Source organism: Oncorhynchus tshawytscha, linkage group LG10 (assembly GCF_018296145.1).
Source record: "Oncorhynchus tshawytscha isolate Ot180627B linkage group LG10, Otsh_v2.0, whole genome shotgun sequence".
NCBI classification, from domain to species: Eukaryota; Metazoa; Chordata; class Actinopteri; order Salmoniformes; family Salmonidae; genus Oncorhynchus; species Oncorhynchus tshawytscha.
The window spans coordinates 12,503,885-12,522,641 of NC_056438.1; the positions used below are offsets into that span (position 1 = coordinate 12,503,885).

The 18,757-nt window shown below is 43.0% G+C and overlaps 1 protein-coding gene across 1 annotated transcript in view; it reads left to right on the forward strand.

Annotated features, from left to right (window-relative positions):
* The window catches only part of LOC112260956 (collagen alpha-6(IV) chain), a 252,425-nt gene that overhangs the window by 126,321 nt on the left and 107,347 nt on the right, over positions 1–18,757 (forward strand). Inside the window, exon 4 of the mRNA XM_042329326.1 lies at positions 6,805–6,879. Coding sequence (XP_042185260.1) covers positions 6,805–6,879 — 75 coding nt within the window. The remainder of the gene's footprint in view (positions 1–6,804; positions 6,880–18,757) is intronic.

Genomic DNA, 18,757 nt, shown 5'->3' on the forward strand with positions numbered 1-18,757 from the left:
TGCTTCACGGAGTCGTAGCTAGACAACGACACTATCAACATACAGCTGGCTGGTTATATACGCTGCACTGGCAGGATAGAGCAGAGGTGTCTGGTAAGACCAGGGGCGGCTGACTATGTATTTTTGTAAATAACAGCTTTTGCACAATATCCAAGGAGGTCTTGAGCTATTGCTCGCCTGAGGTAGTGTGGTCTACAGCTTATCATGAGATACTCCATCTACCTAGAGAGTATCTGTATTTTTCGTAGCTGTTTACATACCACCACAGTCAGAGGCTGGCAAAAAGACCACATTGAATGACCTGTATTCCACCATAAGCAAACAAGAAAATGTTCACCTGGAAGCGTCACTCCTAGTAGCCGGGACGTTTAATGCAGGGAAACTTAAATCTGTTTAAGCAGGAAGCACCAGTGACGAGATCAATAAAAAAGTGGTCAGATGAAAAAGATGCTACGCTACAGGACTGTTTTGCTAGCACAGACCAGAATATTTTCTGTGATTTCTCTGATGGCATTGAGGAGTACACCACATCAGTCATTGGCTTCATCAATAAGTGCATCGATGACGTCGTCCCCACAGTGACTGTACGTACATATCCCAACCAGAAGCAATGGATAACAGGCACTATCCGTGCTGAGCTAAAGGCTAGTGCTGCCGCTTTCAAGGAGTGGGACTCTAACCCGGAAGCTTATAAGAAATCCTGCTATGCCCTCCGACAAACCATCAAGCAGGCAAAGCATCAATACAGGACTAAGATCGAATCGTACTACACCGGCTCTGACGCTCGTCGGATGTGGCAGGGCTTGGAAACCATTACGGACTATAACGGGAGGCACAGCCAAGAGATGCCCAGAGACACAAGCCGAAACAAGCACAAAACAAAACATATTTTACATAGGTTTAAAGATGAACTTCTTGTGAATCCAACCATTGTGTCAGATTTTTAAAAATGCTTTACGGCGAAAGCATACCTTGCGATTATTTGAGAACATAGCCCAGTTGACAAATTATTACAAACAGTAACCAGCCAAGCAGAAGCGTTACAAAACTCAGAAATAGAAATAAAATTAATCCCTTACCTTTGATGATCTTCATATGGTGGCACTCAGAAGACATTCATTTACTCAATAAATGTTCCTTTTGTTCGATAAAATCTCTTTATATCCAGAAACCTCCATTTTGTTCGCGCGTTTTCTTCAGTAATCCACAGGCTCAAACGCAGTCAAAACAGGCAGACAAAAAATCCAAATTGTATCCGTAAAGTTCATAGAAACATGTCAAACGATGTTTATATTCAACCCTCAGGTTGTTTTTAGCCTAAATGATCTATAATATTTCAACGGGACAATAACGTTGTCAATATAAAAGGTAAACAAGAAATGCACTCTCTCGGGATTGTGCATGAAAAAGCTCTGTGACACGTCAGGGTCCACTCATTCAGACTGGTCTTACTCCCTCATTTATAAGAATAAAAGCCTGAAACAATTTCTAACGACTGTTGACATCTAGTGGAAGGCAAAGGAACTGCAAATTGAGTCCTAAGTCAATGTATACTGTAATGTCATTGAATAGAAAACTACAAAACAAAAACAAAAAAAACTTCCTGAATGGATTTTTCTAAGGTTTTTGCCAAATCAGTTCTGTTATACTCACAGACACTATTGTAACAGTGTTGAAAACGTTAAATAGTTTTCTATCCAAATCTACAGGTTATGCAAATCATATCATCTGGGCCCGAGTAGCAGGCCATTTAATTTGGGCATGCTTTTCATCCAAAATTCAGAATGCTGCCCCCTACCCTAGAGAAGTTAAGAACAAAGTCTTATTTACAATGGCGGCCTAGGATTAGTGGGTTAACTGCCTTGTTCAGGAGGAGAATGACAGAGTTTTACCTTGTCAGCTCAGGGATTCAATCTCGTAACCTTTCGGTTACTGGCCCAACGCTCTAACCACTAGGCTACCTGCTAAGTGTCTTCACTGACATTTTCAACCTCTCCCTGTCAGAGTCTGTAATACCAACATGTTTTAAGCAGACCACCATAGTGCCTGTGCCCAAGATCGCTAAGGTAACCTACCTAAATGACTACCGACCTGTAGCACTCACATCTGTAGCCATGGAGTGCTTTGAAAGGCTGGTCATGGCTCACATCAACACCATTATCCCAGAAACCCTAGACCGACTCCAATTTGCATACCGCACCAACAGATCCACAGATGATGCAATCTCTATTGCATTCCACACTGCCCTTTCCCACCTGGACAAAAGGAACACCTATGTGAGAATGCTATTCATTGACAGCAGCTCAGCGTTCAACACCATAGTGCCATCAAAGCTCATAAATAAGCTAAGGACCCTGGGACCAAACACCTCCCTCTGCAACTGTATCCTGGACTTCCTGACAGGCCGCCTCAGGTGGTAAGGGTAGGTAACAACACATCCGCCAAGCTGATCCTCAACACAGGGTCCCCTCAGGGGTGAGTGCTCAGTCCCCTCCTGTACTCCCTGTTCAGTCATGACTGCACGGCCAGGCACGACTCCAACACAGTGGTAGGCCTGAGAACCGACAATGACGAGACAGCCTATAGGGAGGAGGTCAGAGACCTGGCCGTGTGGTGCCAGGATAACAACCTACAGCTGCACCATCGAGAGCATCCTGATGGGTTGCGTCACTGCCTGGTATGGCAACTGCTCAGCCTCTGACCGCAAGGCACTACAGAGGGTAGTACGGCCCAGTACATCACTGGGGCCAAGCTTCCTGCCATCCAGTACCTCTATACCAGGCGGTGTCAGAGGACAGACCTAACAATTGTCAAAGACTCCAGCCACCCTAGTCATAGACTGTTCTCTCTGCTACCGCACGGCAAGCGGTAGCAGAGAGAACAGTAGTACCGTAGCATCTAGGTCCAAGACGCTTCTAAACAGCTTCTAACCCTACGCCATACGGCTCCTGAACACCTAATCAAATGGCTACCCAGACTATTTGCATTGCCCCCCTCCCCCCCTTTACACTGCTGCTACTCTCTGTTGTTATCATGTATGCATAGTCACTTTAATAACTCTACCTACATGTCCATATTACCTCAACTAACCGGTGCCACCGCACATTGACTCTGTATCGGTACCCCCCTGTATATAGTCTCGCTATTGTTATTTTACTGCTGCTCTTTAATTACTTGTTACTTTTATTCCTTATTCTTATCCATATTTTTTTGAATTGCATTGTTGGTCAGAGTCTCGTAAGTAAGCATTTCACTGTAATGTCTTCACCTGTTGTCTTCGGCACACGTGACGAATAAGATTTTGATATTGATTATAACATTCTCCATAGTTTTTTCCATCACTCTTCACTGTGTGTGTGGTCTTCTTCTTAACCCCTAAACTTAAAATAGCCTTTATCCTCATGGGGATATGGGAAAAGGAGAATTTTATTACTTCTACCTTTGTGGGGACTTTTGGGGATTTCAGGTCCTCGCAAGGATAGTAAAAAATTTAATATTCTCTCTCGTGGGGACTTTCCCCATATCCCAATGAGGACAAAGGCTATTTTAAGTTTAGGGGTTAGGGTTACAATTAGGGTCAGATTTAGGGGTTAAGGTTAGGGTTAAGGTTAGGGTTAAGGTTAGGAAAATAGTATTTTGAATTGAAATCTATTTTAGGTCCTAACATTCTCCGTTAAGTTCCACCGTATTGTTTGTCTCCCCCAGTGGCTTTCAGGGATCCTGTGAAAGCAGGGAAGAATCCTAGAAGAATGTCAAGGTGTAGTCTCCTTTAATTAAGGAGTAATCCCTACCCCCAGTATAGTATGGCAGCAACATGAGGATTTGGAGACAGGCTGGAAGCTGAATAGAGTGTGGGAGTCCCATGACAAAAGTAATACCAGCAGGGATGGATCATCTTTACCTAAAGCTGGGAGGAGGAAAGGAGCTTTTCGTCTTTAAATATACATTTGGGTGAATTTGTCAGCTATGCTTATTCTAACCCTAGCCTTGCCCCAAACTGCCTCTCTTATGGGTCAGAATATAATGATGTAATTATGTGGGGAAGGTCTCCATGGATTCTCCGCGTGGACCGTTCAGGCTGCTCAATGACGCACTTCTCTGGCGCAACTCTTTGGTTGTCCTCACGATGTCAGTGTCCTTTTGGCTTAGGAGTCTGTTCCCTCGCCCTTGCTCTGGAAGGGCTCTTCTGAGGACAGACAGCTCTGTAGCTCAGAGCTCACAGTGTAGGAATGAAACAGTGTAGATACCACGATTCGATGGGGAGTGGAGGCTAGGTGGTTTGACTTGAATTCACCCTCTTAGACACAGCTACTCATCCGTAGCTTGGGTAGAAAAATATTTCTTTGTCTTCAAACTTGTGTTGCGTTTTGGGTTCGTTGACTTTTTAGACCTCGGCTGCAGCTTGGGTCACTTAGTCTTATCTGTAAATTCTTCACTCACAGGTTTTATACCCTCGGGTCAGAAGTGGGCGTAACCGCCTTTAGGGAAATTCTCTGGGCGTACCAACTTAAGAGGCAACGTCTAGATTGTACTCAAATCCAATTTTAGACAACTAACTTCACATTTCATCTTTACCAAAACATTCTCTTTGATTTGGACATTTTCCATACACCGTACAATGTATAACCACAAACATATACTAGGAAAACTCTTAACGTTACAATGTTTTCTTAATAATGTCATCTATTAACCTTTAATAACAAAACAAAAATGACATACATTTTCATATTCCATCTATCGTCATGACCACCATTGTGGCTGACGGAAACCATTGATCCAAAGTCCCTTAATTTCATGTTTAACGTTCTGAGGCTGGTTCTCCATAGTGACAGGACAAAGGAATTAGTCTGTGGCCTGTGGTTTACCAGGGGCATGAGGGGTCATAAAACCCCACATCTTCAGACCCCTAGATCTCTCCTCCTCTGTTGGGGTTGAGAGATAATCTGTAGGGTTGTTGTCTCCTGTAACCTGACCTGATCAGGACAGTCATGACAATGGGAAACATATGTTTAAATTGCCAAAGCAAGTGAAATAGATAATAAACAAATGTGAAATAAACAGTGAAAGATTATCAGTAAATATTACACTCACAAAAGTTCCAAACAAATAAAGACATTTCAAATGTCATGTTATGTCTATAGACAGTGTTGTAATGATGTGCAAAGAGTTTAAGAACAAAAGGGAAAATAAATAAACATAAATATAGGTTGTATTTACAATGGCGTTTGTTATTCGCTGGTTGCCCTTTTCTTGTGGAAACAGGTCACAAATCTTGCTGCTGTGATGGCACACTGTGGTATTTCATCCAGTAGATATGGGAGTTTATCAAAATCGGGTTTGTTTTCAAATTCTTTGTGGATCTGTGTAATCTGAGGGAAATATGTGTCTCTAATATGGTCATACATTGGACAGGAGGTTAGGAAGTGCAGGTCAGTTTCCACCTCCTTTTGTGGGCAGTGTTCACATTTACCACACACACACACACACACACACACACACACACACACACACACACACGTATGTCTGTACAGTTAGACACTACAATAACACACATTCTCACATGGGAACAGACTGTGAGATTTCACCATGGTTCATTTGTAGTTCAGTAGTTAAGTACAGACAGAATCTTGTCATGTTGATGTGCTTACAGGGGCCCTGAGACCCTGGGCCTAATCCAGATAACGTTGGCCTGGCCCCCATACCCCTATCCCCTCATGTCTCACATCCCCATTCTTAATCCAGGGACCCTGGGCCTAATCCAGATAACATTGGCATTGCACCCTAACCGCTATCCCCTCATCTCTTACATGGTACCCAGTGTGTGTGTGTGTGTCTCTCTCTCTCTCTCTCTCTATCTCTCTCTCTCTCTCTCTCTCTTACTGATTAACAAATCAAAGAGGGGTTGGTCAACAGAAACAGGCTGGACTCTTCTATAGATGGCTATACATGTTTATATATAGATGTATACAGATGTCTGTAGATGTATATAGATGTCTATAGATGTATACAGATGTGTACAGATGTATATACAGTGGGGCAAAAAGTATTTAGTCAGCCACCAATTGTGCAAGTTCTCCCACTTAAAAAGATGAGAGTGGCCTGTAATGTTCATCATAGGTACACTTCAACTATGACAGACAAAATTAGGGGGAAAAATCCAGAAAATCACATTGTAGGATTTTTTATGAATTTATTTGCAAATTATGGTGGAAAATAAGTATTTGGTCAATAACAAAAGTTTATCTCAATACTTTGTTATATACCCTTTGTTGGCAATGACAGAGGTCAAACGTTTTCTGTAAGTCTTCACAAGGTTTTCACAAGGTTTGGCCCATTCCTCCATGCAGATCTCCTCTAGAGCGGTGATGTTTTGAGACAGGACTGTGACAGGGACACTGTGACTGTGTTATTGTATCTCCTGGTTACATGTTTTTACTGATGCTGAGACAGGACTGTGACAGGGACACTGTGACTGTGTTATTGTATCTCCTGGTTACCTGTCTTTACTGATGCTGAGACAGGACTAAATAAAGGTAAAAATATATATAGATAAATAATAAATGTAGGCTACCTGGAGAATGTTGAAGCAGTGTTATAATAGTCCTGTGTGGCTCAGTTGTACGAGCATGGGGCTTACAACGTCAAAGTCGTGAGTTCGATTCCCGCTGGGGCCGACCATATGAACATGTATTCATGACAGGGACACTGGTTCCAAAGTAAGTCACTTTGGATGAGAGGGTCTGCTTAGTGGCATACAGTATATTATGTAATACTGATGGTCTCTCTCTCTCTCTCTCTCCCCAGGGGACCAGCCAGGAGCCCTGTAATGGGCTGGACTGTAGTGGAGGATGTAACTGTAACCCAGAGAAAGGTAGCAGGGTAAGACACATACTTCAGGAGGCTTTCTTAGCTTCTGGTCCATATCCACGCATGTCACAAAACAAGGGTACATCAGCAAAGTTCGATAGACCCAGTAAATCCTGGGTCCAAGACATGAAGTAGTTGAGGTGCTTGCAAAACAAAAGTTAGAAAACACATAGTGTTGCATTGAAAGACTGGTATAACCACAGAGACTCAGTAAAATGTAGGGTTTTGGACTGTTACAGGAGTTGAGGACAACATTCCTAACCACAACCAATTGGGTAAGAAAACTAAATGCTGTAGCCACCTTCAGAAAATGGTGGTTTTGGTCAAATTGAGTTCTGACAAACTCAACAACTATGTAGTAAAGAGAAGGAAATGAAGCACTGCCAGGGTACACAGTATTAGCTATCTGTAGATAGATAGGTGCTCTTTGGACGAGGAGGACCAAACCACTCAACAACTATGTGGCAAAGAGAAGGAAATGAAGCACTGCTAGGGTACACAGTATTAGGTATCTGTAGATAGATAGGTGCTCTTTGAACGAGGAGGACCAAACCACTCTTCATACTCAACAACTATGTGGCAAAGAGAAGGAAATGAAGCACTGCTAGGGTACACAGTATTAGGTATCTGTAGATAGATAGGTGCTCTTTGAACGAGGAGGACCAAACCACTCTTCATACTCAACAACTATGTGGCAAAGAGAAGGAAATGAAGCACTGCTAGGGTACACAGTATTAGGTATCTGTAGATAGATAGGTGCTCTTTGAACGAGGAGGACCAAACCACTCTTCATACTCAACAACTATGTGGCAAAGAGAAGGAAATGAAGCACTGCTAGGGTACACAGTATTAGGTATCTGTAGATAGATAGGTGCTCTTTGGACGAGGAGGACCAAACCACTCTTCATACTCAACAACTATGTGGCAAAGAGAAGGAAATGAAGCACTGCTAGGGTACACAGTATTAGGTATCTGTAGATAGATAGGTGCTCTTTGGACGAGGAGGACCAAACCACTCTTCATACTCAACAACTATGTGGCAAAGAGAAGGAAATGAAGCACTGCTAGGGTACACAGTATTAGGTATCTGTAGATAGATAGGTGCTCTTTGGACGAGGAGGACCAAACCACTCTTCATATAATAAAAAAGCCTTTAGTTTTACGACATGTTCAATGGAACAAAGAGGTTTCAACTGTGACGCGTTTTGGCAGCACGGCCTTCAAAGATTTTTGTACACCCTTTTCTACTCCCTGAGTTTTAAATCTTTGTTCCATTGAACATGTCATGAAAATGAAGACATTTATATTATGTGACGAGTGCCTTGGTCCTCCCGTGTTTGTTATTTTAACTGAACAGCTAGTCGCACATTGCTGCCATTGGCTGTGTTAAGCCAGGTTAGGGTTGCACTGTAGGTCATTTTAAACAGTAGTCAGGCACACGCACACACACACACACACACACACGCACACACACACACACACACACACACACACACACACACACACACACACACACACACACACACACACACACACACACACACACACACACACACACACACACACACACACACTTCAAGTCTCTTTTTAAAACCACGCCGATGCACCAATATATAACTTTTTCAACTTAGTTCCAGAGCCTTCAAAAATCATTCACACCCCTTGACTTTTTCCCTCATTTTGTTTTGTAACAAAGTGAGATTCAAATGGATTTAATTGTCATTTTTTTGTCAACAATGTACACAAAATCTGTAATGTAAAAATGGAAGATTTTTTATATATATATATATATATATATATATATATGTACACTACCTTTCAAAAGTTTGTGGTCACTTAGAAATGTCTTTGTTTTTGAAAGAAAAGCACATTTTCTGTCCATTAAAATAACATCAAATTGATCACAAATACAGTGTAGACATTGTTAATGTTGTAAATGACTATTGTAGCTGGAAACAGCTGATTTTTTTATGGAATATCTACATAGGCGTACAGAGGCCCATTATCAGCAACCATCAAGCCTGTGTTCCAATGGCGCATTGTGTTAGCTAATCCAAGTTTATAATTTTAAAAGGGTAATTGATCATTAGAAAACCCTTTTGTAATTATGTTAGCACAGATGAAACCTTTTGTCCTGATTAAAGAAGCAGTAGATCTGGCCTTCTTTAGGCCAGTTGAGTATCTGTAGCATCAGAATTTGTGGGTTTGATTACAGGCTCAAAATGGCCAGAAACAAAGTACTTTCTTCTAAAACTCGTCAGTCTATTCTTGTTCTGAGAAATGAAGGCTATTCCATGTGAGAAATTGCCAATAAACTTAAAGATCTCGTACAATGCTGTGTACTACTCTCTTCACAGAACAACACAAACTGGCCCTAACCAGAATAGAAAGACGAGTGGGAGGCCTGTTGCACAACTGAGCAAGAGGACAAGTGCATGTGTCTAGTTTGAGAAACAGACACCTCACAAGTTCTCAAATGGCAGCTTCATTAAATAGTACCCTCAAAACACCTGTCTCAACGTCAACAATGAAGAGGTGACTCCGGGAGGCTGGCCTTCTAGGCAGAGTTGCAAAGAAAAAGCCATATCTCAGACTGGCCAATAAAAAGAAAAGATTAAGATGAGAGAAAGAACACAGACACTGGACAGAGATGTGGCTTTTTCGCTCTGGAGAGACCTGAAAATAGCTGTGCAGCGACACTCCCTGTCCAACTTGACAGAGCTTGAGAGGAACTGCATAGAATGGGAGAAACTCCACAAATATAGGTGTGCCAAACCTGTCGTGTCATACCCAAGAAGACTTGAGGCTGTAATCGCTGCCTAATGTGCTTCAACAAAGTACTGAGTAAAGGGTCTGAATACTTATGGAAATGTGATATTTCCGTTTACATTTTTTTTATACATTTGTAAAAATTTTGTTAATGTTTTTGCTTTGTCAATATGGGGTATTATGTGTAGATTGATGAGGAAAACAACTATTTAAACCATTTTAGAATAAGGATGTAACGTAAAAAATTTGGAAAAAGACAAGGGGTCTGAATACTTTTCGAATGCATTGTAGCTTGATTAGATAAGTATTCAAACCCCAAGTCAATACATGTTAGAATTACATTTGGCAGCGATTACAGCTGTGAGTCTTTCTGGGTAAGTCTCTAAGAGCTTTCCACACCTGGATTGTGCAACATCTGCCCATTATTATTTTCAAACTTCTTCAAGCTCAGTCAAGTTGGTTGTTCATCATTTCTCAGGTCTTGCTCAGGTCTTGCCATAGATCTTCAAGCAGATGTAAATCAATACTGTAGCTCTGCCACACAGGAACATTTACTGTCTTCTTGGTAAGAAACTCAAGTGTAAATTCGGCCTTGAGTTTTAGGTTGTTGTCCTGCTGAAAGGTGAGTTCATCTCCTATTGTCTGGTGGAAAGCAGACTGAACCAGGTTTTCCTCTAGGATTTGCCTGTGCTAAGCTCCATTCTGTTTTTTTTCATCCTGAAAAGCTCCCCAGTCCTTAACAATTACAAGCATACCCATAAATGATGCAGCCACCACTATGCTTGAAAATATGAGGAGTGGTACTCAGTAATGTGTTGTATTGGATTTCCCCAAACAGAATACTTTGTTAAATACTTTGCCACATTTTTTTAAGCATTACTTTAGTGCCTTGTTGCAAACAGGATGTATGTTTTTGAATATTTGTATTCTTTACCAGCTTCCTACCTGTATCTCTGTCGTAATTGGGTGTATTGGTGCACCATCCAAAGTGTAATTAATAACTTTACCATGCTAAAAGGGATATTCAATCTACCAGTAGATGTCCTTCGTTGCGAGGCATTGGAAGACCTCCCTGGTCTTTGTGGTTGAATCTGTGTTTGAAATGCACTGCTTGACTGAGGTACCTTACAGATAATTGTATGTGTTGGGTACAGAGATGAGGTAGTCGTTAAAAACGAATGTTAAACACTATTATTGTACACAGAGTCAATGCAACTTATTATGTGACATGTTAAGCACATTTTCTGACCTGAACGTTATTTAGGCTTGCCATAACAAAGCGGTTGAATATTTATTGACTGAAGATATTTCAGCTTTAATTTTTTATTAATTTGTACAAATTTCAAAACAACCTAATTCCACTGTGACGTTATGGGGTATTGTGTGTAGGCCAGTGACAAATCATTTCAATTTATCCATTTACAATTTTGTCTGTAACACATCAAAATGTGGAAACCGTTAAAGGGTACGAATATTTTTCTGAAGGCACTGTAGTTCCCTCAAGCACCAACTGACCTTTATCATTTATGAGCGTGAGCTAATCTAAAAGGAAATATAGGCATTCTCCAGACACTTTCTGCAGAACTACACAGATGATTGCTTTAATACTCCAAGAAAAAGGTCATGTGCTTTTATTGCAGTAATGGCTGGTTTATTTTCATAGGAGAGCCCAAGCTCAACAGGTCCTGACATTACATGTCTGCCTGTCTCGCTGTTTAGCTGTCTACCTGTCACGCTGTCTGCCTGTCTAGCTGTCTGCCTGTCTAGCTGTCTGCCTGTCTGCCTGCCTGTCTAGCTGTTCACCAGTCTGCCTGTGCTTCTGCCCTTTGCTGAAGTTAATAACTGCAGGCTAGTCATAGTCAATTACCTTGGTCTAGTCAATACCTGGGTCTAGTCAATTACTTTGGTCTAGTCAATTACCCGGGTCTAGTCAATTACCTGGGTCTAGTCAATTACCTGGGTCTAGTCAATTACCTGGGTCTAGTCAATTACCTGGGTATAATCAATTACCTGGGTCTAATGACTGAGAAGTAGACACAAACAGCTGAGCACACACACATGAGTGGTCACATGCACACACGCATGCTGGCGGAGGCACACAAGCATGCATGCGCGCACACACACACACAAACACTATCCCTGCTTCTCATCTGTATCCAATCGATAGCCTTTTACAAGACGTGGTCTTGTGTATTGACAGTGCACAGGCTTGGCAGGTCTGGACGTTGGCCAACAGAGATGTTACCCTGTGTTCTGGGATAGGCAGGTCTGGACGTTGGCCAACAGAGATGGTCCCCTGTGTTCCGGGATAGGCAGGTCTGGATGTTGGCCAACAGAGATGTTCCCCTGTGTTCCGGGATAGGCAGGTCTGGACGTTGTCCAACAGAGATGTTACCCTGTGTTCTGGGATAGGCAGGTCTGGACGTTGTCCAACAGAGATGTTACCCTGTGTTCTGGGATAGGCAGGTCTGGATGTTGGCCAACAGAGATGTTACCCTGTGTTCTGGGATAGGCAGGTCTGGACGTTGTCCAACAGAGATGTTACCCTGTGTTCTGGGATAGGCAGGTCTGGATGTTGGCCAACAGAGACGTTACCCTGTGTTCTGGGATAGGCAGGTCTGGACGTTGGCCAACAGAGATGTTCCCTGTGTTCTAGGATAGGCAGGTCTGGATGTTTGCCAACAGAGATGTTACCCTGTGTTCTGGGATAGGCAGGTCTGGATGTTGGCCAACAGAGATGTTACCCTGTGTTCTGGGATAGGCAGGTCTGGATGTTGGCCAACAGAGATGTTACCCTGTGTTCTGGGATAGGCAGGTCTGGATGTTGGCCAAGAGAAATGTTATCCTGTGTGGGTGTGCTTGGTTGACAGGGATCGCTAAATGTCAGGAGGAGGGACGCTAGTGACACATGCATCACCGCTATCCGTTATCACACCTTCCCCTTACACCCCTCATCTCTTGACCCTCTACCCCCCGCCCCCTTGCCCATCCAAACGAAACATCATCAGATCATGGCCCCTGAATTACTTCGTATGTGTCCCAAATGGCACCATATTCCTCTCATAGTGCACTACTTTTGACCAGAGCTCTATAGACCCTGGTCAAAAGTAGTGCACTATGAAGGGAACAAGATGCCATTTGGGAGGCAGCTTATAACTACACATCAGCCTCTTGCCAGCAAGCATTGTGTTGATTCGGGGCTGGGATAAACCAACAAATATAACAACAAAGATAGCTGTTTTCCGGTATGTTGATTTAGATTCATGATCAGATGAGTAGAAGAGGGGAATTTGATATGTTTGATAATGTTCTGTGTAAACACTGCTGTGGATGGGTATACGGTAGGGCTGTGGCGACCGGGACATTTTGTCAGACGGTTGTTGTCATGTAAAAGTCTGCCGGTCTCACGTTAATTGACCGTTAATTAACATAGACAAGTTTAGCATCTCCAGGCCTCCACACATACAAGTCACATACAAGCCACATACAAGTCACATACAAGCCACATACAAGCCACACACAAGTCACATACAAGCCACATACAAGTCACATACAAGCCACACACAAGCCACACACAAGTCACATACAAGCCACATACAAGCCACACACGAGTCACACAGAAGTCACTTACAAGCTGATGATGTGCAACTTTGGAACATCTAAAACAGTTGAATAAATTGATTTAATATCAAATCATCAAAATACATCTATTATTTATTGTAGTCAGGTCGAAAGAAACATTATGATGTGAAGAAAATGTATTTCAGAAGAACAGAATGAGTTGGTCTACTGTATGTTATCTGGGTTAGGGTTGACCCTAACACTAACCACAATCAATGAACCGACAGTATCACCTATCCTATATGTTCTCTCCCAGACTCATGGAAAGGAAGTTTGGAGTGTAGCATAATGTCACCAGTCCATCCAGAACACATAATAATACAGCCCACTCAAAGGATATTACATTATTTTTTATTTTGGAATATATGCTATACCAAATGCGTTTTTTATTTGTTATTTCTGAAAAGTGTAATATGGTGTATGTTATGTACAGTGGGGCAAAAAAAGTATTTAGTCAGCCACCAATTGTGCAAGTTCTCCCACTTAAAACGATGAGAGAGGCCTGTAATTTTCATCATATGAACACTTCAACTATGACAGACAAAATGAGAAAAAAGAATCCAGAAAATCACATTGTATGATTTTTTATGAATTTGTTTGCAAATTATGGTGGAAAATAAGTATTTGGTCAATAACAAAAGTTTATCTCAATACTTTGTTATATACCCTTTGTTGGCAATGACAGAGGTCAAACGTTTTCTGTAAGTCTTCACAAGGTTTTCACAAGGTTTGGCCCATTCCTCCATGCAGAACTCCTCTAGAGCGGTGATGTTTTGGGGCTGTTGCTGGGCAACATGGACTTTCAACTCCCTCCAAAGATTTTCTATGGGGTTGAGATCTGGAGACTAGCTAGGCCACTTCAGGACCTTGAAATGCTTCTTACGAAGCCACTCCTTCGTTGCCCGGGCGGTGTGTTTGGGATCATTGTCATGCTGAAAGACCCAGCCACGTTTCATCTTCAATGCTCTTGCTGATGGAAAGAGGTTTTCACTCAAAATCTCACGATACATGGCCCCATTCATTCTTTCCTTTACACCAATCAGTCGTCCTGGTCCCTTTGCAGAAGAACAGCCCCAAAGCATGATGTTTCCACCCCCATGCTTCACAGTAGGTATGGTGTTCTCACCCCAAACACACAATAAACTAGCGAGGGAATGAGTGAGTGAATGAGACGGAATGAGTGAGGGAATGAGACGGAATGAGTGAGGGAATGAGACGGAATGAGTGAGGGAAAGAGACGGAATGAGTGAGGGAAAGAGACGGAATGAGTGAGGGAATGAGAAGGAATGAGTGAGGGAATGAGAAGGAATGAGTGAGGGAATGAGTGAGGGAATGAGGTGGAATGAGTGAGGGAATGAGGCGGAATGAGTGAGGGAATGAGAAGGAATGAGTGAGGGAATGAGTGAGGGAATGAGAAGGAATGAGTGAGGGAATTTAGAATAACAAAAAGAACAAGAGGATGTTGTGATGAAATTGAGTGGAGACCTGCTTCATTCTTTCATCCTGACTCATGTGTTATCCAAAAAGATAACCTAGACGCCTCTCGTGCCAAATGTCGGCGCTGCTCTGATCTGGTGTGGTATAGCAGTAGATGAGTTAGAATGGTTAACCCCTCAGGAAACCTGCTTTATCATTCCTCAAGCCTTATTCATATCTTGTGCCTTTGCCAAAGCTGATTATTTATCAGTGGCAGTATCATGCATCACACATGATAATGTACCTACGAGATAATGTACCTGATAATTGATGAAAAAGGCATCATTAGGTATGGCTGCAGGACAGAACATTTAATTATATGTTCAAGTGAAGTAAAATGTGTCACGTTCTGACCTTAGTTCTTCTGTTATGTCTTTGTTTTAGTATGGTCAGGGCGTGAGTTGGGTGGGTTGTCTTATGTTCCTTTTTCTATGTTGTGTTTTGCGTTTGGCCTGGTATGGTTCTCGATCAGAGGCAGGTGTCATTACTTGTCTCTGATTGAGAATCATACTTAGGTAGCCTTTTCCCACCTGTGTTTCGTGGGTCATTTTCTGTTATGTGTATGTCACCTTTCAGAACTGTTTCGTTCTCCTTTGTTATTTTGTTTAGTGTTCTCGGTTTAATAAATATATGATGAACACTCACCACGCAGCCCTTTGGTCCTCACCTCATTCCAACGACGAGCGTGACAAAATCACCCACCAACCAAGGACCAAGCAGCGTGGTAACGGGCAGCAGCCGAAATCGCAAGACTCCTGGACATTGGAGGAGATTTTGGACGGCAAGGGACCCTGGGCACAGGCTGGGGAATATCGCCGCCCCAAGGCAGAGCTGGAGGCAGCTAAAGCTGAGCGGCGGTGGTATGAGGAGGCAGCACGGCAGCGCGGCTGGGACGAGAGGCAGCCCCAAAAATGTATTCGGTGGGGGACACGGGGAGTGTGGCTAAGTCAGGTAGGAGACCTGCGCCAACTCCCCGTGCTTCCGTGGAGAGAGGTGGACCAGGCAGGCCCTGTGTTATGCCGTGAGGCCCACGGTGTCCCCGGTGCACAGGCATAGCCCGGTGCGCTACATAGCAGCGCCTCGTATCAGCCGGGCTAGAGTGGGCATCGAGCTAGGTGCCATGAAGCCGGCTCAGCGCATCTGGTCTCCAGTGTGTCTCGACGTGTACGTATCGCCAACTCCATTCTCCTGTAACCCTCCTCACACTGCTCCAGAGAATCCCAGGCGGGCTCCGGCACTCTCCCTGGGTCGACCGACCACCTCTCTATTTCGTCCCAAGTTGTCACATAGTCCAGATCTCGCTGCTGCCTGATACCACGCTGCTTGGTCCTTGGTTGGTGGGTGATTCTGTAACGGTCGTCGGTGGAAGAAGGTGAGGACCAAAGTGCAGCGTGGTTCTTGTTCATGTTATTTATTTAAACTGAACACTATCAAACAAAGAAACAAAAAGCACAACCGAAACAGCTCCGTCAGGTGCAACCCACACTAAACAGAAAGTATAATCACCCACAAGTCAAGGGTGAAAACAGGCTGCCTAAGTATGGTTCTCAATCAGGGACAACGATTGACAGCTGCCTCTGATTGAGAATCACACCAGGCCAAACACAGAAATACAAAATCATAGAAAAAATAACATAGACTGCCCACCCAACTCACGCCCTGACCATACTAAAACAAAGACGTAACAATGGAACTGAGGTCAGAACGTGACACCAACATAACCTCCAGAGTTCACGCTGGCACAGTTTGTGTTGGTCTAAAAACAGTATGTGTGTATGAGCCCCCTGGTTCAGCTACTTAGTGTTCAGCAGTCTGACGCACTCCCCAACACAAGGCCTTACTTCCTGCCTCTGTGATGCCCAGTCTGTTTCCAAACAACAATCATAGAGGGGCTAAGGCTGCATACATAAACAGATGGAGAGCAAATAACATGGTGGCGACCATATTACGCTCCACGCACACTCCCATTGTTCAACCCTCCCTGGTTTGTCTGCTCCGTTTCACCTGTACTAGGTTTACGTTAACCACAGATCTAGGATCAGATTATATGACCCAATCACAACGTTAACCACAGATCTAGGATCAGATGACATGACCCCAATCACAACCTTAACCACAGATCTAGGATCAGATTACATGACTCCAATCACAACCTTAACCACAGATCTAAAATCAGATTACATGACGCCAATCACAACCTTAACAACCACAACCTTATGTATATACTGTACTCGATATCATCTACTGTATCTTGCCTATGCTGCTCTGTACCATCACTCATTCATATATCCTTATGTACATATTCTTTATCCCCTTACACTGTGTATAAGACAGTAGTGTTTTGGAATTGTTAGTTAGATTACTTGTTCGTTATTACTGCATTGTCGGAACTAGAAGCACAAGCATTTCGCTACACTCGCATTAACATCTGCTAACCATGTGTATGTGACAAATAAAATTTGATTTGATTTGATTTAACCACATATCTAGGATCAGATTACATTACCCCAACCATAAGAGGGCATGTTTGAGCATGTTTGAGGTAGAGGTTTGTCTTTTTAAAGGGATAGTTCACCCAAATGACAAAATGTTATTTTGGTTTCCATACCCAGTAAGCGGTGTATTGACAAGGTAGGACAGCAAGCCACGCTTTGGTTCAGAAATTGTTTAGGAATTGTGGCAAAAGTACCAATGACTTGAATGGGATTTGTGCCACAAATGTTAAAATGTTAGCATTTGGAAACAGTGTTAGGGAAATAAACCACATATCTAGGATCAGAGTAGCCTACCACCCAATAACCATAAACATAAGGGAATGAAAACATAAACTGACATAAGATCAGTATCCAAGCCGGGCTATCACCCTATTCCCCTATTCCAATGGAAGCGCGCCAATCTTAAGCACAGATCTAGGATCTGATTAGCCTACCACTATAATAACCATGACTGGACCTCAGTCATCCATCCTACACTATTTTGACTGTCCCCATAGGAGGACCCTTTTTGGTTCCAGGTAGAACCCCTTTTGTTTGCAGGTAGAACCTTTTTTGGTTCCAGGTAGAACCCTTTTTGGTTTCAGATTAGAACTCTTTTTGGTTTCAACCCCTTTGGGGTTCCATCTAGAAGCCTCTGTAAAAAAGGTTGTACATGTAATCCAAAAGTGTTCTACCTGGAACCAAAAGTGTTCTACCTGGAACCAAAAGGGTTCTACATGGAACCAAAAGGGTTCTACTTGGAAACAAAAGGGTTCTACCTGGAAATAAAAGGGTTCTACCTGGAAACAAAAGGGTTCTACCTGGAAATAAAAATGTTTCTTTAAAGGGTTATCCTATGGGGACAGCCGAACAAACCTTTCAGGTTCTAGAGAGCACATTTTTTCCTAAGTCTACACATCGCTCAGCCATTTTGGCTCAAGTTGCGCACCCCAAAATGGACGCAGTGCCAACTGCTCTGTCATTCTTCATTCAGTCAGTGGCACTTCACTCCTTCCAATGGTAGTTGAAGATGTCCACCTCCATCCTTTGTCGTAGCTGTCTCTGTAAGTGTGTAAGTAAGTACCTTTGTTATTTTACTTGGAAGGGGATTCGATGATGCAATACAACACCAGGTGGAACCATCCAGTGATTTCCCATCGGGTAATTAAACGCCTTGATGTAATAAATAATCATGTGACATACATGACAGTAAAGAGTCTAGATTCAGAGAGGAGAATCAGATGGCTGGGAAACACACACACACACACACACACACACACAGGATCAGATGGCTGGGAAACACAAACACACACAGGATCAGATGGCTGGGAAACACACACAGGATCAGTTGGCTGGGAAACACAAACACACACAGGATCAGATGGCTGGAAAACACACAGGATCAGATGGCTGGAAAACACACAGGATCAGATGGCTGGAAAACACACAGGATCAGATGGCTGGAAAACGCACAGGATCAGATGGCTGGAAAACGCACAGGATCAGATGGCTGGGAAACACACACAGGATCAGCTGGCTGGCAAACACAC